The 26024-nt window shown below is 58.4% G+C and overlaps 2 protein-coding genes across 2 annotated transcripts in view; one reads left to right on the top strand and one right to left on the bottom strand.

Moving 5' to 3' along the window:
* The window catches only part of USP42 (ubiquitin specific peptidase 42), a 36200-nt gene extending 20092 nt beyond the window's left edge, over nucleotides 1-16108 (top strand). Inside the window, exons 9-18 of the mRNA XM_080676348.1 lie at nucleotides 598-709; nucleotides 1501-1641; nucleotides 1828-1928; nucleotides 3067-3220; nucleotides 6419-7138; nucleotides 7261-7355; nucleotides 9482-10981; nucleotides 12057-12358; nucleotides 14118-14156; nucleotides 15091-16108. Of these exons, the coding sequence (XP_080532474.1) occupies nucleotides 598-709; nucleotides 1501-1641; nucleotides 1828-1928; nucleotides 3067-3220; nucleotides 6419-7138; nucleotides 7261-7355; nucleotides 9482-10981; nucleotides 12057-12358; nucleotides 14118-14125 (3133 nt within the window). The 3' untranslated portion in view covers nucleotides 14126-14156; nucleotides 15091-16108. The remainder of the gene's footprint in view (nucleotides 1-597; nucleotides 710-1500; nucleotides 1642-1827; nucleotides 1929-3066; nucleotides 3221-6418; nucleotides 7139-7260; nucleotides 7356-9481; nucleotides 10982-12056; nucleotides 12359-14117; nucleotides 14157-15090) is intronic.
* Nucleotides 16109-16286: 178 nt separating this feature from the next.
* CYTH3 (cytohesin 3) overlaps nucleotides 16287-26024 on the bottom strand; it is a 52270-nt gene continuing 42532 nt past the window's right edge. Inside the window, exons 5-13 of the mRNA XM_080676354.1 lie at nucleotides 24660-24778; nucleotides 24230-24310; nucleotides 23520-23632; nucleotides 23204-23352; nucleotides 21985-22096; nucleotides 20524-20600; nucleotides 20367-20438; nucleotides 20084-20238; nucleotides 16287-19056 (exon numbers count right to left, since the gene is read on the bottom strand). Of these exons, the coding sequence (XP_080532480.1) occupies nucleotides 18984-19056; nucleotides 20084-20238; nucleotides 20367-20438; nucleotides 20524-20600; nucleotides 21985-22096; nucleotides 23204-23352; nucleotides 23520-23632; nucleotides 24230-24310; nucleotides 24660-24778 (951 nt within the window). The 3' untranslated portion in view covers nucleotides 16287-18983. The remainder of the gene's footprint in view (nucleotides 19057-20083; nucleotides 20239-20366; nucleotides 20439-20523; nucleotides 20601-21984; nucleotides 22097-23203; nucleotides 23353-23519; nucleotides 23633-24229; nucleotides 24311-24659; nucleotides 24779-26024) is intronic.

Below are 26024 nucleotides of genomic sequence, written 5' to 3'. Positions count from 1 at the left end.
GGATTGCTGGTGGTGTCTGCTAGGACCTCTTAATTTTGGTTATTTCTTATTAGGCTTCCCCTGAAGTCAGGAGAGCCTGTTTTCAGAAAGCCTTGGTTGTATGTTTAAGTGGAGTTTCATTTTAGAGTCGGTGGTACTTGTTCTTAGCAAATACTCCTTTTGTGGGAAGAAGGCTCCCTTCTGTCCTAGCCACAGGGCTTTCCCTGTGTTACACTCCACGGACATTTCTAATCATTAGGTTTCTTCCTTTTGTACCCGACGGGTCTTTGTTTTCACAGAATTATACCAGCCTGGGAATCTGGTTGTTTTTCAGTTTGTTTTGAGTTGACAGAAACGCGTATTAACCTAATTTGCGAATATCAGTGACCTGTGTGGCTGTCACCTCAGAATTACCCCAGCTTCCTTTCTGTGTCACGCTGACTAAGCAGTTTCTCTGTATTTTAAAATTTTGTATTTTCACTACTGGTTGAAAGTGTTGTTTTTCTCATCTAGTACCCTTTGGAAACTTAATTTAGAATTTTTAGAGAAATAACAAGGGGAAGACTAAAATACAAGAAACATGTTTAATCTTAATTATTTGTTTCTGCTTATTTCAAGATGTAAAAAGATGGTTCCAGCTTCAAAGAGATTCACCATACACAGATCTTCCAATGTTCTTACGCTTTCTCTGAAACGCTTCGCAAATTTTACCGGTGGAAAAATTGCTAAGGTTTGTAGACGTTGGTAACCTTTACGCTGAGCCTTCCAAAGCTCAGTGTCATGAGCTCTTCCGGGTTATAAACAATCAAACTGAACAGTTTTGTTACCTGATTTTCTAAATTCTTCTAGCACTTGGTGTAGGAAGAAAATGTCAAAGCATTGAGCCAGTAGTGTATTTTGTGTGTTTATGATTGTGTGTGTGTTCTGTATCCTGTAGCTGGTTAGACTTTCTGATGATAAAATGGGTAACTTATCTGAATTGGACTCCATAGTCAGTGAGGTAGAGAGAGCGTGTCATTTGAAATCCTGCTACGTCTGGCCACTCTTCCAAGTTGGTTTTCTTGGTTGGTTGGTTTCTGATGGGTAATACATTGATTTCCCCATTTCCTTTCCACTTTCTGAAGATTGAAAGTGGTCAAAAAGTCAGTGACATGCAAAAGAAATAAACAGTCCATTCCTGAATTAGTAAAAATAGAAATAAGTGATGACGAAAGCCCAGAATGATCATTCTATAACATCGCTTGTGATTAATTGGAAGAATTAATATGGATCCTTAATTGTTCAAAGAAAATAAAGAATACAGTGGGATTGCATTAAACACACTTAGATTCAGATATGTTCCAGGTTAATCAAGCCTTTTGAAATGGGGTTCATTGGATTAGGTTTCTGCTAGAATATCATAGAGCATAGTGGTCTGCAGGTACCCTGCCCTACACCGCCCTCCGTACCCCACACCCAAACACGTGGGATGATCTGTGCTCTCAGAAATACGTTCCTTTTCCTCCTTCCATTTCTGTTTAGGATGTAAAATATCCTGAATATCTTGATATTCGACCATACATGTCTCAACCAAACGGAGAACCGATTATTTATGTTTTGTATGCAGTACTGGTACACACTGGTTTTAACTGCCACGCCGGCCATTACTTCTGCTACATAAAGGTAAGCTGTGTGGATTTGCTGATGTCTCTTTATTTACAATACACTGTCAGGGGGCACTGGTGTTCTTGGGGGGACGGTGGGACTTTTACAGTTAAAATGTGCAGTTCCATTTTTCTTACATTTCTCTGGCTCGGTGTTCCCTGTCTCTAATCATATTGAATCTCTCTTTTATTGGCTCCCTTGCAGGCTAGCAATGGTCTCTGGTATCAGATGAATGACTCCATCGTATCTACCAGTGATATCAGATCGGTACTCAGTCAGCAAGCGTATGTTCTCTTTTATATCAGGTATTGTCAGGAGAACAGATTTTCAAGTTCTCTGTTATTTTACTTCTGTTCATCTCATCAACATATTTAAATTCACTTAATGTGGATCCTTACTGGGTTATTTTTAAAACTGCAGCTTGATGCTTGGGGGAGTAAGGAATGCAGCTTTTGCGGATGGGTCCTGAGTGTGCTTTAGCTTCCAGCTGTTTGGCAGGTTAACCACAAACACGTTCAGAGGAAGGGAAAGGCAATGGCTGAGGAGGGCAGGCTTCTGCTGCTGGCCTCCCACGGGGTAACCTGGGGGCTGTGGGGGCCTCGGGAAGGGGCTCAGAGCACTGGGTGTGGTCCCCTCTCAGCTGCTGAGCTCAGGCAGGCAGCCACCTTCCTGGATCAGCCTGGGCAGCACCAGCACCTCTGCTCATTTCTCTCCTGCTCTTGCTGAAGACTGATTGGCTCATTCCATTGCTGGAAGGGCGTGGCCTTGGAGAAACTCTGAGGTGTGCTTCAAGGTATTCATTTATAACAGCTGATCAGTCGTAGAATGATCAGATAAATTATAGCAAATCCATATGTTGAAATATTATGCAGTTGTCAGAAGTGATTTGTATGAAGCCTTTTTTTAGTGACATGAGAATGTGCTCAATAAATATGGCGGAAAAGCCGTTTGAATTTCATACTGTTGAAAACCAGTATAGGCCAAAGTGTAGAGAGGCGGGCGCCAACCTTTCGGACCCCACGGACCACCGGTTGGTGACTGCTGGTGTGGAGGACACTCTCTTAAATCTGAATAGCACCTGCCTCTAAGGGGCGTGCAGCACAGCACTTGAGCGTCGCTCTATGAACCAGGAGGTCATGGTTCAATTCACGTGCCCTGGTTGTGGGCTCAATACCCAGTAGGAGGCGTGCAGGAGGCAGCCGATCAATGATTCTCATATTGATGCTTCTATCTCTCTCCCTCTCCCTTCCTCTCTGAAATCAATAAAAAAAATTTTTTTAAAAGTACCATTCGCCCAATTACCCTGGTGATCTCCCAATCTGAGCACCTGACACTGACCTTGACCTAAAAGCCCGTGTGCAGCTCTGTTACCTGAGAGTCAAATGAACCTCTTCTAAGGAGATGTCCTATGTAATCCTAAGCAATGTCACTCTCCGTCCCCAGGTCCCATGATGTGAAAAATGGAGGTGAACTTACTCATTCCGCCCACAGCCCCGGCCAGTCCTCTCCCCGACCTATAATCGGTCAGCGCGTCGTCAATAACAAACAGGCCGCATCAGGGTTCATCGGACCACAGCTTCCTTCTCACATGATAAAGGTAACTCCGTTCCATAGGTAAAACGTAACCTTTATGTTAATTTAATCATTCAAACCTTCAGGCTAGCATTGCAGTAGTTGCCATGGCCTCATATGCAAATGAATTTCTTGTCAAAATAGTATATTCAAGCCATCTATCTATATAAAAGGCTAAGTGACTGACCGTCCGTCTGTCCGACTGACCGACTGGCCAGTACATATCACGCACACTGGCAATTTAAAAATAAACATTGACTCGCCCATGGGTGATACATGTAAAGTTCTCACTGGTGCCAATCGCACGCGTGTGTTTCGATCTGTCATTGTCGATGGTGAATTTGGTGGTTTTTGTCGACATCAAACATGAACCACATCGTGATTTATTCACCGACCGGCCGGTACATACGATGTGCACTGGCAATCCTATATAATAAAAGCCTAATATGCAAATTGTCCCCTTGGGCGGTTGTTCGACCAGGAGTTCGACCGCTCGCTATGATGTGTGCTGACCACCAAGGGGCGGTGCAGAACATGGTGGGCGTTGGCGACATGCTGTGACCTCTCGCTGGCTACCTGGGGGCGGGGGATGATGGGGATGGAGGTGCGGTGAGAATGTGGGGTGTCCGCTGAGCTCGCTCTTACTCTCCCTACTACCCTCCTCCGGAACGCCAGGGCTCGCATGCCAGGCAAGCCCCCACACTCAGGTGCCAGGTGCCCACAAGGAGCCTGCCCCGTACCAGCGCAGCCTATTCGAGGTGAGCTGGGCCGGCCAGGACCGCAGGGGCCGGTCGGGCTCCCCATGGGTTCGCGCAGGAGCCAGTCTGCAAGGCCGGCCAGGAGAGAGCGTGCTGCCTGGCTGGCTTCTGTGTGGCGCCGCTGGGTGGACCAGAGGCCCACGCTGCGCCCAGGCCCACGGCATCTGGCTGTGCTCACCATATCTCGGGCGCCATAACTCAGGCGGAGGGCAGCGCACGGGGGCCCAGGTGCTCAGGGCCCAGAGATCAGCTGGGACCTGCCCTTCCATGCCAGATGCTCGCACTTCGATCACTGGCCAGGCCTAGGGACCGCACCTGTGTACAAATTTCATTCACTGGGCCTCTAGTTTAAAAATAAATGTTGACTGGTGCATGCGCGACACATATAAAGCTCTCGCTGGCGCCAATCGCATGCGTGTTTTAATTTTATAATAGTACTAGAGGTCCGGTGCATGAAATTTGTGCACGGGGGTGTGTCCCCCTCAGCCCAGCCTGCACCCTCTCCAATCTGGGACCCCTTGAGGGATGTCCGACTGCCTGTTTAGGCCCGATCCCAGTAGGATTGGGCCTAAACGGGCAGTCGGACATCCCTCTCACAATCCAGGACTGCTGGCTCCCAATTGCTTGCCTGCCTGCCTTCCTGATTGCCCCTAACCGCTTCTGCCTACCAGCCTGACCACCCCCTAACTACTCCCCTGCCAGCCTGTTTGCCCCTAACTTCCCTCCCCTGCAGGCTTGGTCGCACCCAACTGCCCTCCCTTGCAGGCCTGGTCCCTCCCAACTGCCCTCCCCTGCTGGCCATCTTGTGTCCACATGGGGGCAGCCATCTTGTGTGTTGGAGTGATGGTCAATTTGCATATTACTCTTTTATTAGATAGGATATTATATATACTATTTTGACATGAAATTTTTTGCAGTAACGTAATTACCGCATGAATCTTTCTTCTAATTAATTTCCTTTCAGTGTACATGAATCCGTGCACCAGGCCACTAGTTTATTATAAAATACTTCAAGTACACAGCACATCTGAGTATGGATGTAATGGTCAAAAAGCAGATCCTGGGTATAAGTGTATTTAAATGCTAGAGAGTTTAGCTCTCACGCTGGACTTCCATTCACTTGATGAAATGTTTGGGGACCCTTCATTAATGCTGGACTGCAGGAAAGTGGCCCTGAACTGACAGAACACTTTCATTATGTCTGCTTAGTCCTTTCACAAGTCTGGCGCTCTCTGTGTCCAGCTGGGTGTGACCACACTTGCAGGCGGCCTCTTGGGGAGAACGAATGACAGGCCTGGGTCTTGAGACGCTTTGTGGAACAGAGGCTCACCTTTTGGTAGACGTCCGTGTGAGGTCGTGGACGGCTTGTCCACATGTTGGAATAATCCCTGTCCTCCGTGCTGTGGTGTTTTCACCGCCTTTCAGTTCGAGTTCATTTGGTTTTGAATCAGCAGATTGTCCAGTTGTGTGCTGCTCCCTGTGGACACGGGGCAGTGTTTGATTATAGCAGGAGTTACACATCTCAGGCCTCTGGGAGCTGGGCAGGCAGTGGGCTCCGGAATTGGACTCTTCGTAAGGGTGACATCAGGACACTGGCCGGCTGGAGAGCACATGCCCTAGATTGAGTGGTGGCTGCTACTCCCAGCCCCACCCCGTGAGACCTTTCAATGTCCAGATAGGAGCTAATTCAGATATTTAGGAAAACATTGTGAAGGCCAAACAGAATTCATCTATGAATCAGATTTCACCCAGGACCTCCAGTTTGCAGCCTCTAGAGCAGGGGTGGGCAAACTTTTTGACTCGAGGGCCACAATGGGTTCTTAAACTGGACCGGAGGGCCGGAACAAAAGCATGGATGGAGTGTTTGTGTGAACTAATATAAATTCAAAGTAAAGGAGCGGAGGGGAGAGCAAGAGAACCGGATAGAACAGCCGGATCCGGCCCGCAGGCCGTAGTTTGCCCACGGCTGCTCTAGAGTGTAGCAGCAGTAGTTGGAATCTGAGATTTAGAGATACTGTTGGGGGAGGGAATGGCCTGGCCAGTGGTGCCTGAAGGCCCTCTGTCTGCCCACGTGACCAGCTCCCTAGCTACCGTGGCCAATGGCAGTTCCCTGCTGGCTGGCACTTCCTTCTGCTGGACAGCTCTGGGCTCCCAAGAAAACCAAGGAGAACATGTGAGACTACTCAGAGGGGCCTCTTCACTTCTGCCCGATGGAGCCGAAAGAATACGGTCTGGGCTGTATTTTCTGGCAAAAATAGTTGTCGCTGTTTGTTGCTTACTTATCAGAAAACAATGACCTGTGAAAGGTTTATGCAGCAGGAGTGGGTGAGGAGAGGAGGCGTTTCTGGGTGTGTAAAGCTTGTAATTTATAAAAAGAAGAAGGCCCCGGGCAGGGTCTGTAGCCAGAATGGGTTCTCTGTGACTCCCTGGAGTGCTCACCGGGGCTGTGGTCTTCTTGCTTCCAGAACCCACCTCACTTGAACGGGACCGGACCCTTGAAAGAAACGCCCAGCAGCTCCATGTCGAGTCCTAATGGGAATTCCAATGTCAGCAGGGCTGGTGCTGTTAACGCTTCAACTTCTGTTCAGAACTGGTCAGTTACCAGGGCCTCCGTCACCCCGGAGCATCCCAAGAAACAAAAAATCACCATCAGTATTCACAACAAGCTACCTGTCCGCCAAGGTCAGTCTCAGCCTAACCTTCACAACAATTCTTTGGAGAACCCTACCAAGCCTGTTCCCTCTTCTACCATTACCAATTCTTCTGCAATACAGTCTACCTCGAGTGCACCTACCACGTCAGTTCCCAGTAAAGTCACAAAGCAGACGGCCCCGACTGAGTCCTGCTCCAAGCCGGTGATGAACGGCAAGTCCAAGCTGAACTCCAGTGTCCTGGTCCCCTACGGCGCCGAGTCATCGGAAGAGTCTGACGAGGAGGCCAAGGGCCTCGGCAGGGAGAACGGTCTAGGTACGGTCGAGAGCGCGACCTCTTCTGCTCTGGATGCTGAAGATGACGAGGCCTCTCAGCACGAGCTTCGAGAACCTGTGACTCTCAATGGTGCTAATGTCAGTACAGACAGTGACCCGAAAGAAAACGGTCTGTCCTTTGATGGTGCCAGTTGCCAAGTCCAGCCTGACCTGCACTCAGAAAACCCCTTCTCTAAGGCAAATGGTCTCCCCGGCAAGGTGAGTGGGGTCGGAGCGGGGCGGGCGGCTTTGCTCTGCTTCCTTCATGGCGGGTCACTGGCCGGGCGTCAGGAGGTGGGGACAGCGACTAGAGTTGGAGCATCTTTGTTTTTTTATTGCAGTTGCTGCCCGCTCCTTTGCCACCTCTTCCGGAAGACAAGATCTTAGAGACTTTCAAACCCGGCAGCAAAGGGCAAGGCTCGACAGACGAGACAAGGTAACAGTCACTTAGGAGGAAGCCCAGGTGCCCGGGCGTGGCACTGGCCTGACTCGGCACACGTCCTGACTCCTGGGGTGGCTGGAAGGACCAGAGCGTTTGTTAATTTGCTTTTGTAAAAAGTAAGGAGAACAGGTGTCAGCTGGTCGTCCTGGAGAGTGTGATGCCCCCAGCCTAGCTTAGTCTGTCCTCACATGGAACGTGCGTGGGAATGGCCGCAGCTGGCTGCGTAAACCAAGCCACGCATGTGGCGTAACCAGTGTGCGTGCCACGTGCTGACTTGAGGATCTCACTGCCACGCTCTAGAAAGCGTGTGTCGTGACCTCATGTGTATACCCTCTCCCAGAAACCTTCCTGCGAAAGGGGGCCCCGTCGGGTTCTGATGGTCTCTTGGCGGCTTTCATTAACCTCAGATACGTCGAAAGCTCCCAGCAGTCAAGGGCAGAGTTGGTTCCCGGAGCCTCAGTGATCCCGCAGGTTCTGAGCGACGGCCGGAGCCCCGCCCCGGCTGAGGTGGACAGGGCCCCGGGGCTGCCATTAGCACCCTGCGGCATTGTGCCCTGGCACTGCCCTCCTCCTTCCCAGCACAGGCCGTGGCTCTCCGCCATCACATAGCAAACACTTCGTCTTGCCCCTCCCGAATTCCGAAATTAAATTTATGGATGAGATAGTCCCGCTTCCTTCCACATTGTCATTTTAAAAAGCCAGTGCAGTGACCTGAGTGTAACGGGAATCAAAGGACAGGAGTGTGGGATGGGGTTGATTTCAGCACGGGGACAGCCAGGCGAGCCTGCACTCCGAGAGGCAGCAGCGCAGCGGGGCCAGGTTTGCTGCGATCGACAGCTCACAGTGCGGCCTGATGGCGGAGCGCCGCGCCGCGCCACACGCAGAGCCACCGTCAGGGAAATGGCGTCCCCCGGTGGGCAGCGTGGAGGGCCGTTCAGACCGACTCTAGCCGTGTTCCCCGAGAGCTGCCAGCCATGAGGCACTCGCCTGTTCTGTGGGCCTGCCTGCCTCTCCCTGCCCACTAGTGCCAGCGGGGCTCCCCTCATTGTGACAACCCAGAAATGCACCCCACATTTCAGAATGGCTGTGGCAGCGCTGCCTCACGGGCCGCTGTAGGGAAGGCTGGCTGAGCCCCGGGGAATGGTGTCAGTCCTGGAGGCAGAGAACGGGGAATGGCGTCAGTCCTGGAGGCAGAGGACGGGGAATGGCGTCAGTCCTGGAGGCAGAGGACGGGGAATGGCGTCAGTCCTGGAGGCAGAGGACGGGGAATGGCGTCAGTCCTGGAGGCAGAGGACGGGGAATGGCGTCAGTCCTGGAGGCAGAGGACGCCCACCCCGGTCTCCCTTGAAGATGGAACAGCGTGAACACTCGGTCACGGGCGTAGACTTCCCTTCCGTTCTGTCCCAGCCTAGCTCAGTCTGTCCTCACACGGAACGTGCGTGGGAATGGCCGCAGCTGGCTGCGTAAACGAAGCCACGCATGTGGCGTAACCAGTGTGCGCGCCACGTGCTGACTTGAGGATCTCACTGCCACGCTCTAGAAAGCGTGTGTCGTGACCTCATGTGTATACCCTCTCCCAGATACCTTCCTGCGAAAGGGGGCCCCGTAGGGTTCTGATGGTCTCTTGGCGGCTTTCATTAACCTCAGATACGTCGAAAGCTCCCAGCAGTCAAGGGCAGAGTTGGTTCCCGGAGCCTCAGTGATCCCGCAGGTTCTGAGCGACGGCCGGAGCCCCGCCCCGGCTGAGGTGGACAGGGCCCCGGGGAGCTGTCCCAGCCTCCCCGGCCCTCGGCCTGCTGCGCTGCTCGGGCGTAGCTGTTAAGGAGAAGGAGAGGCTCCCCGGAACAGAAGCCGCCTAGAACCCCAGAACTGTTGTTGCTAGAAAACGGATAGGAGATAGGCTCGATAGAGAATTTCATATTTTTACCTAATGAGGGAAAGACAGTTTGACGTTTCAAAAACTGGTAAGTTCACCATTGTGTTTCAACCAGATGTATTAAAGGCATAAGACGCTTAGTAAACAGATGCTTTGGCGTGTTTGTCCCCGTGAGCCAGTGACAGTCGCCCACAAAGCAATCCGGCGGAGGGCTAACTTGTTTCTTTGTTTTGTCGGGCTGCAGTGCACCTGGAACAGACGGAAGCCAGACGGAGCATCCGGAGGCAGGCCTAGAGCCCGGCCGCCCCGCCCCTGACTCCCGGGAGGACCTGGAGGCAGCCCCGGCTCCTAGCAGCAAACTAAAGAGGGCCTCGCCGCTCCCGGACCCCGGCGTCCAGTCTACCAAAGAACAAGCCTCTGAAAGCATTTCAGCGAAACCTGAGGAGCCCGTGCCCAGTGTCGCCCATCTTTGTAACGCCAGCAAGAGCGCCGCTGGGGACGACCACCTTTCCAAACGGTGCGAGCCTGGGACCTTCCCCGGGGACGCGAGCAGAGCATCCCCGGACACAACAGGGCCGTTTACAGAGAGCCCCCGGGACTCGGCCGCAGCGGACGCCACGGGGAGGGCGAGCCCGAGTCCCTCGGCGTGTCCCGGGGGTGCCGGTGAGCAGGAGCCCTCCGTTCACAGCGGCCGAGACAAGGGCCCGGATGCGGAAGACGTTCCTAAAGCCTCAGACGTTTCTAAAGCCCCGGGGCCGCCTGCCGACGAGCTGCCCTCTGCTCCGTTGGACAAAGTCACGGAAAACCATTCGGAAGCGGTTGGGGCTCCCGAGCAAAGCCCCGCGGAGCCGGGTGACAAAAACAAGGCTGGGCAGACAGGCCAGGCCCGGTCTCCGGTTAAGGAGAAGATCAGCAGCCTCCGGAAAGTGGACCGAGGACATTATCGCAACCGGAGGGACCGCTCATCCAGCGGGGAGCACGCGCGGGACAGCAGGAGCCAGACGGAGGACCGTTACCGCAGGAGGCGGCACTCGTACACGCGCGAGCGCACCGTGCAGGGCCGCTCCCGGCCGGAGCACTGCAGCGGGGGCCCGCACCACGCCTGCGAGCACCGCGGCCTGGCCAGGCACCGCCACCACCACTCCCGGAGCAGAGGCGGCTCCGACCAGGACTGGAGGAGGTACCACCACTCGGAAAGCGAGCACTCCTGGGGCCGGGAGAAGTACTACCTGGACAGAGCGAGGTGGGACAAGTGCAGGTATTACCACGACAGGTACGCCCCGTACACGGCCAGGGAGGCGTGGGAGTGGAGGCCTTTGCACGGGGACCGAGACTATGACCGAGACCATGACCGTGTGGGTCAGTACGGTGGCCGGCCATACAAGGACTACTATAAAAGCAGGAAGGGCTACGAGCTGGCTGCCAAAGAGAGGGAACGGCACCACTTCGGCGGCCCCCGGGGCCCCCCCCACGCCCTGCCGCCCTACCCGGAGAAGTACGCCGAGAAGATTGCACTTGCACCTGAAGGCAGCAGCTGTCACCTCACCGATCGCTTTCACGACCACGAGAATGTGAAGTCACACAAACGGAGGTACGATAGTGCAGAGCACGGTGACACGTACGTGGAAAAGAACGCCTGGAGGAGCTTGCAGCGGGACCCTTCCGAGGAACCTAAAGCGAAGAAGCACAAAAAGTCAAAGAAGAAAAAGAAATCCAAAGACAAACACCGAGAGCGGGACTCCAGGTGAGGCGTGGCCGCGCTCGGGGCGGGGGAGCCGCCAGCCTCGGCTCCGCCTCCTCTGACAGCTTAGCGGCAGGTGGGGCCGGGCACGTGGCCTGATTGGCATTTCTCTTCTCTGTGGGTTTTGAGATTTCACTGTTTTTTCAGGTTTCTAAAACTTAGCTCTGCTTTTAAGCGGTATCTTACTTAACAGTGTCATAAAATGCCTAAAAGCCTCGTTTTTCCAAATACCCCCAGTGTGATGAACGCTTACGCCTCAGGAGTGAGCGTGTGATTGCTGTGCAGGAAGGCTCAGGGCTTTGCCTTCGCCGCTGGCGCTAACACCCTTCATGGCCGGAAGTACTTATTGTCATGTCTCTTCATACTTCCCTCAACCTCCTGGCTGCCAGGTGACAGACGGGAGGCCGCTGTGGCGTTGACACTTCCTGCCCTAAGTGGGATCTGAGACGCATCTTTTGTTGCCTTTGTCTTTGTCTGTTTCTCTGTCTCCATTTCTCAATTTGAAATCTAACTGGGAAATGTGTGTTTGTATTTTGAAAAAGCTAAATTGGCCAGTGAGTGTCCTGAAAATGACTTATCCATGATGACACGAATGAGCACAAACAGAATTCTCACATCTGATAGGTCAGCAGCTTCATCTGGTTCCACCCAGTCCCCTCTTACACTGTATGCCTTTGACATCCTTAAAACTGCACCCCGGGAAAGAATACCAGGAGCCCTTGGTGAACAGTGGTTCCTGGGCAAAGGGGCTCGCCGGCACCCCCGTGTGGCTGACACCGCAGGAGGGTTCTTCCCTCAGCCACCAGCTTCAGGAGCCGCAGCTCGGTGGTCCTGCCTCTGGGATGGTGGCCGAACCCCTTAGGGCCTGAGCAAAGCTAAAGGCAGCGGTGGGCTGGGGTTCCGGTGGGTTTATTTACGGCGCTGGACTTTAAAAAATGGTTACAGTGCGTTTTAAATTAGACAACAATTTCACCTGTGTTTGCATCCCGAGTGTCCAGTGTGGGTGTAGCAGCCAAGGACCGGCTCTCTGCGAGGTGGCCGTTTGGTGGTGGTTTGAGATCTGGCTGCTTCTCCGCAGGCATCAGCAGGACTCGGATCTCTCGGCGGCATGCTCCGATGCCGACCTCCACAGACACAGGAAAAAGAAGAAGAAAAAGAAGAGACACTCAAGGAAATCGGAGGACTGTGGGCGAGACTCGGGACTGCACGTAGCTAAGGCCGCCAGCTCTGAGGCTCTCGACCGTTTCCGGGGAGCCGACGGCAGCCCCCGCCTCACCGACGGCCTGCCTCTGGAAGGCGTTGGACCTCTCCGTGAGAAAACACAGCGTCTGAGGATGGAAAGCAGGGATGACAGGTGTCATCTGTCCGAGTGTGGCCAGGGTAAGAGGAGATGCTTGGGCTTAAAACCGTAGGAACTGGTCTTTCGGGAAAAGGGGACCGGCGCCTGGGAGGAAAACCCAGTGGCAGGAAGGCGCTTCAGCAGGAGCCCCTGCCCCCGCTCCCCCCCCCCATCGCCCCCCTCCCTCCCCGAGAGTGGAGCATGGCCCCCTTAGCATTTTGGGGAGCCCCGGTTACATGGACCAGGCATAACAGAACCTGATACACACCTGGAACTTCGGGCTTTTCCTCAGGCTTTTCCTCGGGGAGGGCCGGAACTTCCCTTTCGGACCGTTTTTATGTTCTCTCTCCGGAGTCTGTAGACTCTGGCGTTCGGAGCGTAACCGGGAAGTGGTGACGTGCGTCATCAGGGACGTCAGCTGGTCAGCTGTCATGGGGCTCCGGCTCCTGGGGAGTGGGTCCCCTGGGTGTCCCGTCTTGTCTGCTCTGCACAGCTCTGCCCCTGTAATTGTGTGGTCCTTTCTATCACTGATTGCACTTAAAGCCGCCCCCTCCCCCCCCCTAATCTGTGCCAGTGACCTTCGCCCTTGGCGATCAGCATGGAGCCTGCAACAAGGCATGATGTAGGCAGCGCCCCAGAGCAGCCACGAGCCGCAGCCCGGGGCAGGGCCAGCCGGTTAGAATGGCTTCCACACCTCAAGTGGTTGGAAAAGTCCAAAGATTGTATTTCCCGTGAAAATGGTCTGGAATGGGAACGCCGGTGTAGGGTTGAGTGGAGCACAGCCAGCTTGTACGGCCTCGGTGGAGGAAGTGTGCGGGCCCCGCCCGCCCCAGGACCCCAGGTGACTTCTGTGACTTCTGTCGCCTGGTTGCCCAGAGGCCTTTTGGTTCTTGAGTGTCCTGGCCTCGCCCGAGGTGTCCTGTGGGGGCGGTCAGCCTGTGATTGTTGACTAGGAGGGCACCTGGGCCCCAGTGTGGGCGAGGGGAGAGCAGCACCGTGAGGCCTGGTGTGTTCCATCGGGAGGGCGCGTGCGGTGGGGGGGGCAGCCCTCGGCAGCAAGGAAGTGGAGCTGAAGTGGATTTGCTGTGTTTAAGGAATTGGACGTGTGTTTTCAGATTGGTTTCCCGTGAGCGTGTCAGGGTCCGGGGCAGTCCCTCCCTCTGCGCAGCGAGGGGCTGTGCACACAGGTCCAGGCGGTGCCGCCGCGGGCAGACTCCGCTGCCGCGGGCGGGCCGCCCCAGGCTCTGGAGGGGAGGGAGGCCGAGCGCCCGCCTCGCTGCTGGCGTGTGAGCCCTGCTGTCTTCGGGGGCCGCAGTCAGGCCGGTGGTCCTGTTCCCCATCAGCACTTCCCCTCTGAGCAGCCCGGCACCTGCCCCCACCCATCCCCTCAGGAAGGGCCGGTCACCTGGCCTTCTAGACAAGCATCCCTGTCAACTGTGGGGACATGTGTCCTCTGTCCTGGTGCCTTGACGCTGACCTGTCCTTCAGACTCTTCTCTGGCTCATTAACCCACGGTCTCTGGTCTGAGGCCTGCTCCTCCTCCTGTGACAAGGCTGACGGGCCATGTCCACAGGGGCGTGCGGCTGTCCGGCTTCTCCCCGTGACCGTGGCCTTCCCTCGCCCTGGGAGAGGGGGCCCCCTCAGCACACCGGGGCCTCCTGGTGCAGCGCCGATTTCCGGCAGAAACGTGAGCCGGCCGCGCACTGGCTCTGAGCGTGCCCCCTGGCTGCGCGCCCGGCACAGCACCACACACACCTGTGAGGCCATTAAACTGTCTCTCACCCTTTGCTTGCGTTCCAGGTGACTGAAAGCTTGGCCTCAGAGAATTCACTAGTTATGGTAAGCTGTTTCCGTGTCTGTCCACCCATGAATGTTGGCAGAGGCTGTGGGGACATGGAGTTGGGGACACGGGGTGTGGGGGACGGGTGCGGAGGCTCCCTCAGCAAGGGCAGCTGACCCTGTCCTCCAGGCTGGCGCTGTGCTTAACACTCCCTCCTCGTCAGCATCCTGGCTCGGGGACACTCCACCCCCCTCCTCCCTCGTTGTAAGAAAATGAGGGTATTTAAAGCATCAGAATAATAGGGAAATACTCGGAGATGGAAAATCCAGCCTCCTCCACGCAGACCTCCGGGCGCCTGAGAGGGGCCCCTGGAATCTCCACCCCTCCACACACCAGGGCCAGAGCCCCCACAAATCAGAGGCGTCCAACCCCACCCCCCATTTTCAACAAAAGGGTTTGCTTGTTTTGAATGAGGTGTGGGTGTTTTGGAGCAGATCCAAACCTGGACAGAGCCACGCAGCTGACGTGGGAGACCGACGCGTGTCTCGCACCCGCCCTTGCTGCGGGAAAGGGGAGGCGCAGCCATTTTGCCCCAATGTCTAACTTCTGGTCAGCAAGAGGGATTTAAGAGCAGACTTCAGTGATGTGTCTACAGAAGGCTGACAGGCAGTTATCAACATGGCTTACCGGTGTGTCCTCAGGGGGAGACCTGAGCCCCGTTAGGGACTTCAGGGGTGGAGAACCACTGGCCAGTCCGGTTCGGTGGGCACAGTCCATGCCCAGCAGATGGCGCCCTCTGCGCACCACTGTCTGGTGGGTCTGTCTGGAGCCGCCCAGTCCCTTTACTGCCATCAGAAAGGCAGTTAGTGCTGCAAGGAGAGCTTCCCCGAGACCCGGGGCTGCTGCGGGGTCCACGGATAGTCCTGGTGGGACGCACAGGCCTGCTGGGCCCCCGAGACCCTTTGCTCCAACTTCCTGCCTCTTGTCTTTCAGATTCAACATGTTCAACAGAAGCCATCCCCAACCCAGCTTAAATTATAAACATAGAAAATAACTTTGTTCAAATCTGCGTGGTGCTTCTTTAGTAAATACTGTACAGATTTTACCATGGAGAACTTTTTTTTTAGTTTTTACCTTTTCTTAATTACCCTTATTCCAAATGGACGAACACTTTCTACAACTGCTGAGCATTGTAAAATACGTGTATATAAACCACATTAAAAGTGACGCCCTGGACTAGAACATCTCAATGCTGCTTAATCACAGACTCAGGTTGATCTCTCGTATTCCATGTACTGCTCCTCCGAGTCAGACCTCCGGCGCGAGGCCGGCCGGGACCTGGGATTGTCAAGTACAAACAGCTGACAGCGCATATTTAACTTACAGACCAGTTCACGCTCCACGGCTCTCAGCTGACTCGAGAGCAGTGTTTTCTGTAATGTCTGATACTAGAAACGAACGTGCTCCATGTTTCAGTTTATTCAAGATTGGAAGGTGTATTTTATAGACAAGTTCTGTTTTTGAACTTCGTGGAACTATTCCAATCAACTTACCAGTTATGATGAGTATTTACATTATGAATGTATAATCCAGACATTATTTGTAAAACCTACAGTACGTTTTTTATTACATAACACTTTTTATACAGTTTCTCTTGTCTTGACTATAATATTGGAGTCTGAGTTATCAGCTTGGTCCCTGAAAAGTTTCTAGTTACAGACAAAATCATACTGTGATTTTATTTTTAATATGGATATGCTATCAAACTGTGATACACTTATAATTCACTGGTCCTGCATCAGGAGACGGAGTGGGGACAACTGTATTTAATACAGTTCGTATCTGAATAATCTGTATGGTTTATACAGTTTGTGTTGTTCAGAGATGTCTAAAGTTTGATCTTTGTTTTTTTAAAGATTGAAAAAGCACTTGCCCCACTGTAAATATACAGCATGTAAAATTTATATAGTATATAAATGGCAGCAAATTAAACACTTGTGGCTTCTTTTTTACTGCTGTTTGCCCCATTTGCTTACGGACACGTCGCATGACTTCTTGTTGCCGTCACTTTTTTAAAACTGCCAAAGCTCGGGGCAGGGTGGGAGGTACAGATTGGGGGGCGGGGGGAGCAGGGGAGGGGCCGCTGGCCCCAGCAATCTGTTTTAAAGAACCAAGTCTTAGGCAGTGTTGTTGTAACAATGATTTCCTTTTATTCGGTGAACATAGTATTTGGCAGCCACACACCCTCTGATTTTACTATTTACAACAAAATACTGATGTAGGATATTTCTTCATGCAAATTGTGGGAGTAAATTGTGGGAGTATATACATTGAATAAACACTCCAGGAATCAACATGTATGTACATTATTTACATATTAACGATATTTACTGTAAATAGAAATGTCTTCTAAGAAAACGAGACATCGCGTGTGGCTTCTGGTCTACACCAGACCTAACTGTTCGGCAAAGCGCATCTACGTAGGTCTATGCATCTTCACTTGGAAAACGGGCATCGCTTCGCCTAGAAGTAGCTTCTGTTTGGACTCGGTTTGGTACCACGTTAAACTGCTCAAAATTGTCCTGGGATCCTGAGGACGCTTGTCTGGGTCTCCAATAAAGAAGCCCCCCTGCCAACCGAGGCTGTGGACTGGGGCGCTGCGTCTGCCCAGCACCCCTCGCCACCTGCCCTGGGTCTCAGGGAGCTTGTCTTTGGCCAGAGTGGGGATCGTTCAGCACTGAGCGCGGGGCGGGGCGGGGGAGGAGGAACATGAGCATGCTGGCCCAGGCACCGGCCGCCCAGCTCCGTGTCGGGCGGCGGGCGGGGCGGGGGTTCAGACCAGGCCTGCCTGAGGGCTCAGTGGGGGATGGCTACGTGCCTGTTAGGTTAATACTGTCACAACACAACCCGGAATTAGGTGGCTTCCCGAAGCACTGAGGCAAGCACCCAGCTTAAGCACCATGGCTTTCTGCACCGAGTCCCCTTCAGAGACGGCCAGAGGGACATCCCACCAGGGTTTCCCAGCCCCTTCTCCCAGCCCCGCCGAGGCCACACCTGACAGACAGACAGCCCTGTCTCTCCAGGGTCCTACCTGGGTCACAGGACAATGTCCACGCGTGGATACTGACGCAGCGGGCAGGCCTGGGCACGGGGCCAGCCCGAGGGGCGGCGCTGGCGCGTCTGCGTTCAGAGGCCAGAGTTGCGCATGCCGCAGCCGGGCGTTTTGAGAACGAAGACTCGCCTTTCTCCAAACTAGAGCTTCGGGTTTGAGGTATCGGCACAATAAAAGCCGAAGAGCTTGGGGTAAGCCGGGGAAGCCCGTTGGATGCATGTCGGAGGGCCGTGGGCTCAGCCCTTGGGAGTCCAGTGCGACTTAAAGCTACGTCAAGATCAGCAGCTCGAGGCTCGGGCCCGCGGCCACCCAGTCTCGGCAAGGCCTCGCTCAGGAGGTCCGTCCTGCCTCGGATCTCCACGTCCGTGCGGAGGTCAGTCTGAGCTGCTCCTTCGCGGACTGGGCTTTCACGGGAGTAAGGACCTCCAAAGGGCGCAAGGTCAGGGTGTGCCCAAGCGGACGGGGCAGGGAGAGGAGCTTGTGAGGGAAGGGACCCGCCACCAGAACAGCCAGGCAGGCCGTCCTGGCGATGGGAATAAAGCCCCACGGAAAAGGAAGGCATGTGTCCCCGGAGCACCAGCACGGCCGCCTGTCCCACGGCCGCCTGTCCCAGCACGGCTCCGGCCCCGCCACCGGTGCGCCGTGGTCCGGTCTGGGACGTGCTGGGGCCCGGCCAGCGCATCCTGACGCGACCGGACCTCCCGGTCCTGGGTCTGCGCGGTCCACCGCAGGGTGCACCCGGGCTTCACGCTGTTCACGGGAAACCCGAGCTGCCACGTCGTCCCAAGCTCTCCACGTCGCCCACAGTGTGCTCCTCCGCGCGACGGGACAGACCAGCTCCAAGACGCGCAGTGAGGGTGTTTCTGGTTCCTTTCATACCTTTGCTTTCTACTGAGCAACCCGGCCACCTGGCAGGTCAGTGACTCAGCATCCTCTCTGCACAGAGGTTCCGAGCAGTGAAGACGGAGGTCACAGGCTGAACCAGCCACGTGTTCCACGGAACCGAATGAAACTGCTGCTTATGGGGGTCCAACACGGGCAGCTTCATCTGGTTCCACCCAGAGATCTGTGCTGGGGCTCAGCAGTTCTGGGACAAATGCCCCCAATCATAAATCGTACTGAGGGGCCTTTTTAGAAAGTATCTGGGGGCCACCAAGCCTGGGCTGAGAGGTCCCCGGGGAATCGGACCCTCCCTGTCCCAGGAGGGATGAGGGCGCCCCCAGCGCAGTGCCTGCCCCGGCTGCTGCATGTATAGTGTCTGCATCACTTCTTGTCAGTGCACAGTATATACTTGTGGCGGGAGTTACATTTATAGCTGCCATTCTAAAAATACTACTATTAGTATCTTTCATAATTTCAGAATATAAAAAGGCATATAAAAGCTATAGTCCTATGTATCTGAGAAAAAAATCTGAGTAAAAAAGTGGTAGCTTTTCTTTCCTGTTTTGATATAAAACAGAAGCTTCTAGAACAGTGGACACCATCACGAACGAGCATGTGTGGCGACTAGTACGAGCGAGGTTCCTTGGCAGACCTCGCGCCCGAGTCCGCTGCGTGGATTGTCGCGGCTCAACTCTCAGGCGCCGCTGCCCCAGGGGACCGCGAGGAGGACGTGGACGCGCTGCGGAGGCCCCGCGGGCTGGCGGGGGCGCTCGGTGTCGCTCACCAGACGCGGCCCATGAAGGCTTCGGGGGGCCCGCGGGGCTGCCTCGCCCGGTCCCTCTCTGCTGTGGGGTTTTGGTTTTTCTTTTTTTACCTGTTCAGGCGAGGAAAGCTACTTTTTATTGGCAATCCTCCGTTTCCGTGTGGCCAGCATGTCGTAGAAAGGGTCCCTGCTGATGCTCGCCCTGGGGAGACGGAAACGACTGTCAGGAGCCCCTCAGCCGCAGGCTCTCCAACCAGACAGGCGCCTCCGAGAGTGCAGAGGTGCCCGCAGCAGGCCTGTGCGCACACGCGCGCACACGCACACACACGTGCACACGCTCACTCCCAGTTCGCCGTGTGCAGGAAGCGGGCCTGGAGCCCGTGCTGTCAGCCCCAACGTCTGCGCCTCTAACTCATAACACAAGGCCTGACTCCACTGGGACAGCAAGGTGGCCGGCCCAGGGACACTGCGCGGCCAGGCCAGGGACACGGCGTGGCCGGCCCGGGGACACTGCGCGGCCGGCCCGGGGACACTGCGCGGCCGGCCCGGGGACACTGCGCGGCCAGGCCAGGGACACTGCGCGGCCGGCCCGGGGACACGGTGCGGCCGGCCCGGGGACAGCAAGGCGGCCAGCCCGGGGACACGGTGCGGCCGGCCCGGGGACAGCAAGGCGGCCGGCCCGGGGACACGGTGCGGCCGGCCCGGGGGCAGCAAGGTGGCCGGCCCGGGGACACGGCGCGGCCGGCCCGGGGACAGCAAGGCGGCCAGCCCGGGGACACTGCGCGACCGGCCCGGGGACACTGCGCGGCCAGGCCTGGCCAGGCCCGGGACACTGCGCGGCCAGGCCTGGCCAGGCCCCTGCTCCTTGGTGTCAGAGACCTCGATTTCAGGAGAGGACCACTTAGGCTGCTCGCCTGTTTTCTCCTCCTGCGCTTTCAATTCCCACTCCTACGCGCGTTTTCCTTTTCACCCGTAAAGAGTGAATCCTCAAACCATAGGCCCCCCCTCGCCCCCAGGCCTGTGACACCGTCCCCGCCCACTGCCCCGCCAGCTCGCGGTGTGGCCCCACGTAAGCTGTGTCCCTTCCAGGTCTTTAAGTAATCCATCTGCACCTTCTATGCGTTTTCTGATGGCTACTGAAGGGCGCCTTGCGATCCTAAGAACCTTGAGGTTTTTACCAATAACCACGCTGACCCTGGCAGCCCGAGCGTGGCCCGCAGCGCCCTCACCTGATGGACTTCATCCACTCCTCCTTCTCCTCCGGGCTGGGGGCCGAGATGCGGTACACCACGTGGTTGCCCTCCACCACGCGGCCGTCCGCCTCCGTCTTGCAGGCTTTGATCACCTGCCCCTTGTGGCTTGGGTTATAAAGCTCGAAACAGTGCTGGTGGGACAGAGAGGGACCGTCAGCGAGGGCCGGGGGAAGCGGTCAGATCGCGTGCCGGTCCCCACCGGGTGGCGAGCGCCGGGGCGGGCGGAGGGACAGACGCCGGCAGGAGAAAGGCAGCTTACAGGCTTCCGAGGGTCCTCCACCTCCCGGATGCTGAGATTCTCCAGCGGGATGATCCCCCGCGGCTCCTTATCCTGCGGGAGAGAGCACGCAGCCAGCCTCGCCTCCCCGCCGCCCGGGCCCGCCGCCGAGGGGGAGCCGCGCACCGGCCTGGCTTACCGTGGTGTACTCGAAGTAATAGAGGCAGTTGTCCGTGAGGATGAACCACCGCCGCTTCCAGGTCTTCACGCGCCCCCCTGCAAGCCAAGGGCTGTGAGCCAGAGCGCAGGCGGGGCCTGGCCAGGCCCACACCAACGACCGTTGTCAGAAAGGCCACCGGGAGCCAAGCTGGGTGTTAGGTTTCGTCCCCGTGAGAATGCACAGCCGGCGGTCCGACACTCAGCCGAGTCCTCACAAGCTGCAAGGCCTGGGCCACTCGGACGCTCCTGCCCACCTGGCGACACGTGGGCGCGTGGCCCGGTGCTCTGCTGGGCCCCGTGTGCACCCCCACCCGGCCTGCCTCCGCCCTCTCAGCCCCCGGAGGCACCCGGACAACCCAATCGCTTTCCCAACGCGCCTCCTGGAAGTTAGTCGTGATGAATGGGCTTAATTCCCACATGGAGACGGCACCGGATGGCAGCGGGCCGTCCGCCCAGGGCTCAATCCCTCCCGTCAGGGCTCTGATCACATGACCGAGCTCTGCGCGGCCCTGGGATCCATCAAAATCAATTACTCCTCGGCCCGGGAATTATTAGATTGAATTAATCTCTTAACAAGATCTGGGACGCGCATGTAAACACACACACACACACACACACACACACACACACACACAGACGGCTCATCTGTGTCCACGCCTTTCTCTATGGAAGAGAAACCTTTTTTACCCTTAAACGTTCAGCAGAGGCAAACCGGCTTCAGGTTCTAGCCCTGCTCCTGACAGAGCTCACACCCCAACTGAGAGAAAGCGCAGGGTGGGCCCTGACACGCGACCCACGGGCACAGGCGGGGGCTCTTCCGGCCCCGTCACTCCCAAGGTGACCACGGTCCTCGGGGGGCGCTGGCCCCTTCTCCACAGCACACATGCCAGCCATTGGGCCGAGTCACAGGTGCCATCCCTGCACGGAGGCCTGGGGTCACGGGGGACATGGGGGGACACTGGCCCGCCCCCTGGTCATCCCCGGGCTGAGGCACGAGGGCTCCCCGCCCCTGAGGTTTGCAGAGGTCCAGGGGGCAGCTTCGGGGGGAGCCCCCACTGCTGGAATTCGGTGTCCGTGGACAGACCTTGGAGACCCCTTGGGGACCCCTCACTGATCAGACATCTGTCCTGAGGCCAGGCCTGGGGAGGGCAGGTCTGGCTGGGTCTCCCCTTCTCCCCGACAGGCTGCCACCCCCACTCCCTTCCGGTCCCTGTCCCAAGGGTCTGACCACGTGCCTCCCCAAGATTCTTGCTGCTCCCTCCAAGGACCTCAGGCCCACCCCCAGCTCCCAAACTGGGCCCAGGGCCTTTGCTCAAGCTGCTCCTCAGCCCAGAGCCACCTGTCTCCCCCTGACCTCTGGCCCTGGGCTGGGCTGGGCCCTTGTCCCCAGCCCCCCAGCCCTCCCCATGCAGCCTCCTCAGGCCCCTCAGCCGCCACTCACCCAGCTTCAGGAGCCAGCCCTCGCGGTCAGGGTTGAAGAACGTGTGAGTCAGGTCGTTGCCGTCGTCCTCCGGGATCTTGAATGGCTCATTCTTGATGCTCTCATACAAGTTCTGCGAGGACAGCAGCAGCGCCCGGTTCAGCAGAGGCCCGTCCTTCCCAGCCGGCCAGCCCGGGGCAGGGGCAGCATCCAGCTCAGGGCAGGGGCAGCGGCCAGCCCGGGGCAGGGGCAGCGGCCAGCCCGGGGCAGGGGCAGCGGCCAGCCCGGGGCAGGGGCAGCGGCCAGCCCGGGGCAGGGGCAGTGGCCAGCCCGGGGCAGGGGCAGTGGCCAGCCCGGGGCAGGGGCAGCGGCCAGCCCGGGGCAGGGGCAGTGGCCAGCTCGGGGCAGGGGCAGCGGCCAGCTCAGGGCAGGGGCAGCGGCCAGCCCGGGGCAGGGGCAGTGGCCAGCCCGGGGCAGGGGCAGCGGCCAGCCCGGGGCAGGGGCAGTGGCCAGCTCGGGGCAGGGGCAGTGGCCAGCTCGGGGCAGGGGCAGCGGCCAGCCCGGGGCAGGGGCAGCGGCCAGCCCGGGGCAGGGGCAGTGGCCAGCCCGGGGCAGGGGCAGTGGCCAGCTCGGGGCAGGGGCAGTGGCCAGCTCAGGGCAGGGGCAGCGGCCAGCCCGGGGCAGGGGCAGCGGCCAGCCCGGGGCAGGGGCAGTGGCCAGCTCAGGGCAGGGGCAGCGGCCAGCCCGGGGCAGGGGCAGTGGCCAGCTCAGGGCAGGGGCAGCGGCCAGCCCGGGGCAGGGGCAGCGGCCAGCTCAGGGCAGGGGCAGCGGCCAGCCCGGGGCAGGGGCAGCATCCAGCTCAGGGCAGGGGCAGCGGCCAGCTCGGGGCAGGGGCAGCGGCCAGCTCAGGGCAGGGGCAGCGGCCAGCCCGGGGCAGGGGCAGCGGCCAGCTCGGGGCAGGGGCAGGGGCAGCGGCCAGCCCGGGGCAGGGGCAGCGGCCAGCTCAGGGCAGGGGCAGCGGCCAGCCCGGGGCAGGGGCAGCGGCCAGCTCAGGGCAGGGGCAGCGGCCAGCCCGGGGCAGGGGCAGTGGCCAGCTCAGGGCAGGGGCAGTGGCCAGCTCAGGGCAGGGGCGGCGAGGGACGCGCTAGAGAAGCTTTCAGATCAGTGGACTGGTGCTGCCACGCTCACGGGAGACGAGACCCTCCTGAGGATCGAGGCCACGCGCAGGGCGGGGGCTCACCCGCAGCAGCTCCTCGGGCAGGTCCCCGCCCTCGTTGATGCCGCGGTTCATGGTGACGAAGCGCTCCGCCGTGGGCTTGTCCCGCACGTTGTGGTTGTGCAGGCTGGTGTTGAGCATGATGATGGCGAAGGACAGCACGTAGCACGTGTCTGCAAGAGGTCAGAGGGCGGGCTCAGCGGCCGGGAGCCGAGGGGCTGGCCTGGTTTCTATGTCAGAGGCGACCGCGTGCAGGAGAGCGGCCTGGGGTGGCCCCAGCAGGGCTGTCTGCACCGGCGCAGGGCGCCCCACGGCACACACGCCGCCGACCATCACTGACCCGTGGACTGGAAGACGCCGGGGTTGCACAGGCAGTAGCGGGACGCGAACGCCTCCATCATGCGGTCGATTTTCTGGGCCTCCCCGGGGAGCCTGAAGCTCCACAGGAACTGCCTGGAGAGAACGAGGCCGGGAACGGCCGTCAGGGTCCAGTCCTGGCCTCCCGCGCCGGCCAGGACGACCTGCGGCGGGTGCGCCGTGTGGGGGTAGGGGCAGCACCCACTCGGGGCCTCCGTGCCCACAACGCGCCCCACAGGGCCGTGCCCCTCCCCTGGGCGGGACAGGACGGGGCAGGGAGGACAGCAGAGCCCGCGGACCCATCGGCCTCACCACCTGCCCCAGTCAAGACGCTGAGGCTCTGGCCAGCGGCTGAGCGGCCACGAGAAATGGAATCCGGCCACTGTGCCTGCGCCCCTGCCCCTCCCCCGCAGGCAGTTTTCCGAAACAGAAAACTCGGCATCTGCTGCAGCACCCAGCCGGACCCCGCACGGGCGCCACACCTCAGTCCGCACGGAGGGCCCGTGGAGGCCGGTGCGGGGAACACGGCCCAGCCCGCCCTGCGCCTGCCCCTCCCTCGGCCGGCCGAGTGCTCCCGGCACAGGAGTGGCGGCTGGACCAGGACGCAGGGGGCTGAGCGAGCCGGGCCTCGCGGAGTGACCTGGACGCCCAGCCACGCCTGCTCCTCTCGGGGGCGGCTGACGACACGCTCACCTTAAGGCCTGGACGAGGTTGAGATCAGCAAACTCGTGGAGTTCGACAAAAGCCTGGAGCACTTTAATGTTAAACTCGTCCCTGGAGGGAGAGGAAGGTGCTTTGCAGGCCCTGCCGACTATGCCCGTCACTTGAAGACAAGTTCTGTTTCACTTCCTGTGACTAAGGGCTCAGGTCCCCGTTCGTTCGCTTGGTGCCGAGGGGACTGTGTAGGGGACTGACTGCCTCGCCGCTGCTACGAGCGAGGGTGGCAGACGGTCATCTGAGCCGAAGGTGTGCTGGGCGGAAGGCACGGCCCGGGGCCTGGGAGGCCGGCACCCACAGCGCCCCCACGTCAGGGCTGAAAGCTCGGGGGCGGCGGGAGAGGAAGCACCCCGAGGGTGCAGGCCCTGAGGGGGTGGCCAGGTGGGCGGCGCAGCCCCCTACTCACCGCTCCCCCAGGTAGTCCCCGATGACGGTCTTGTTCAGGCCCTCGCCTTTGTACAGGAACTGCGCCACGTCCTCCGGGGCGCTCTGCAGCAGGCCGTTCTCCATCAGGAACTGGATGCCCTGAGGAGTGGGAGGGAGGCAGTGACCGGGCGGACACAGCACACGTAACAAGGGCCCTGGCCGGGGCTCCGGCGGGTGGAGCCCCCGGTTCCCGGTGTCCTGGAGCTGCCCAGGGACCGGCCGAGGGCAGGAGACGCAGGTGGGGCGCAGCACTGGCCTCTGTGCTGTGTGCTCCTCCTCAGCGAGGCGGCCCAGAGGGCACGGCCTGGCTTGTGGGCCAAGTGCCCCCGATTGCCCCACTGGGGGGCGCACCCTACAGCTCCGTGTGAGCTCAGCAAGGGGGCAGTCTCAGCCCTCCTGAGGTCCTGTGCCCACACCTGCTGTGTCTGAGGGAGCTGGCCCCTGACAAAGGACTCCTGCTTGTCACAGATCTATGTGCTTTTATTAATGGTTTCAGAGAGGAAGGGAGAGAAACACGGATCGGCTGCCTCCTGCACACCCCCTCCTGGGGATTGAGCCCGCAACCCGGCACGTGCCCCGACCGGGAACCGAACCCCTGACCTCCTGGTTCAGAGGTCGACGCTCGCCCGCTGAGCCATGGCCGGGCAGATCATGTACTTGAGAAGGCATCTAGGCAACTGGAACGCCACGCAGCGGCTGCAATGCCTCGGCGTCCGTGCCTGGCCCAGTCCCTCTCCTTAGTCAGCAGCCAGCCTCGAGCTGCTTCCGGGAATCTGAGGCCACGAACACACGGAAGCGCCTCCTCGCTCCGCGTCGCCCCTGAGAGCTGACGGCTCTCCTGCGGCCGGAAGCCCGTGTTCACCCTGACAGCAGCCTTTGCGGCCGCCCGCGCGGGCGTTGGGGTAATTGTGAAGTGTGTCTGGAGGCTGTGAGATCATCGCTGTGAGCAACTGAATGTGTGTCCCCGAAATCTCAGGTGGAGGCCCTAACCCCCCACGTGACGGCACTAGGAGGCGGGGCCTCGGGCGGTGGCTTGGGTCAGAGGAGGGCCTGAGGGCAGGGCCTGGTCTGATGGGACGGGTGCCCCAGAGGAGACGCCCCGAGAACGCAGCAGGGACGGCGCCTGCAGGCCAGGCAGAGGGTCTCCCAGACCCGCGTGCCGGCTCCCTCCCGGGAGACCTCCCACCTCCGGAACGAGGAGCGCCTCTGGTCGGCCGCCGTGGCAGCCCTGTGCGGAGCGCCAGCGCCAGCACCACCCTCCAGAACCAGAGGACTTGGGCCCTCCCCAGCGAAGCCCTGCAGCCGCACAGGCCAGTGCTTCCAGGAGCCACATCACCAGCCCGGG

The sequence above is a fragment of the Plecotus auritus genome (assembly GCF_963455305.1).
Source record: "Plecotus auritus genome assembly, chromosome: 6".
Classification (NCBI taxonomy): domain Eukaryota; kingdom Metazoa; phylum Chordata; class Mammalia; order Chiroptera; family Vespertilionidae; genus Plecotus; species Plecotus auritus.
This window is presented reverse-complemented; position numbering and strand designations above follow the sequence as displayed.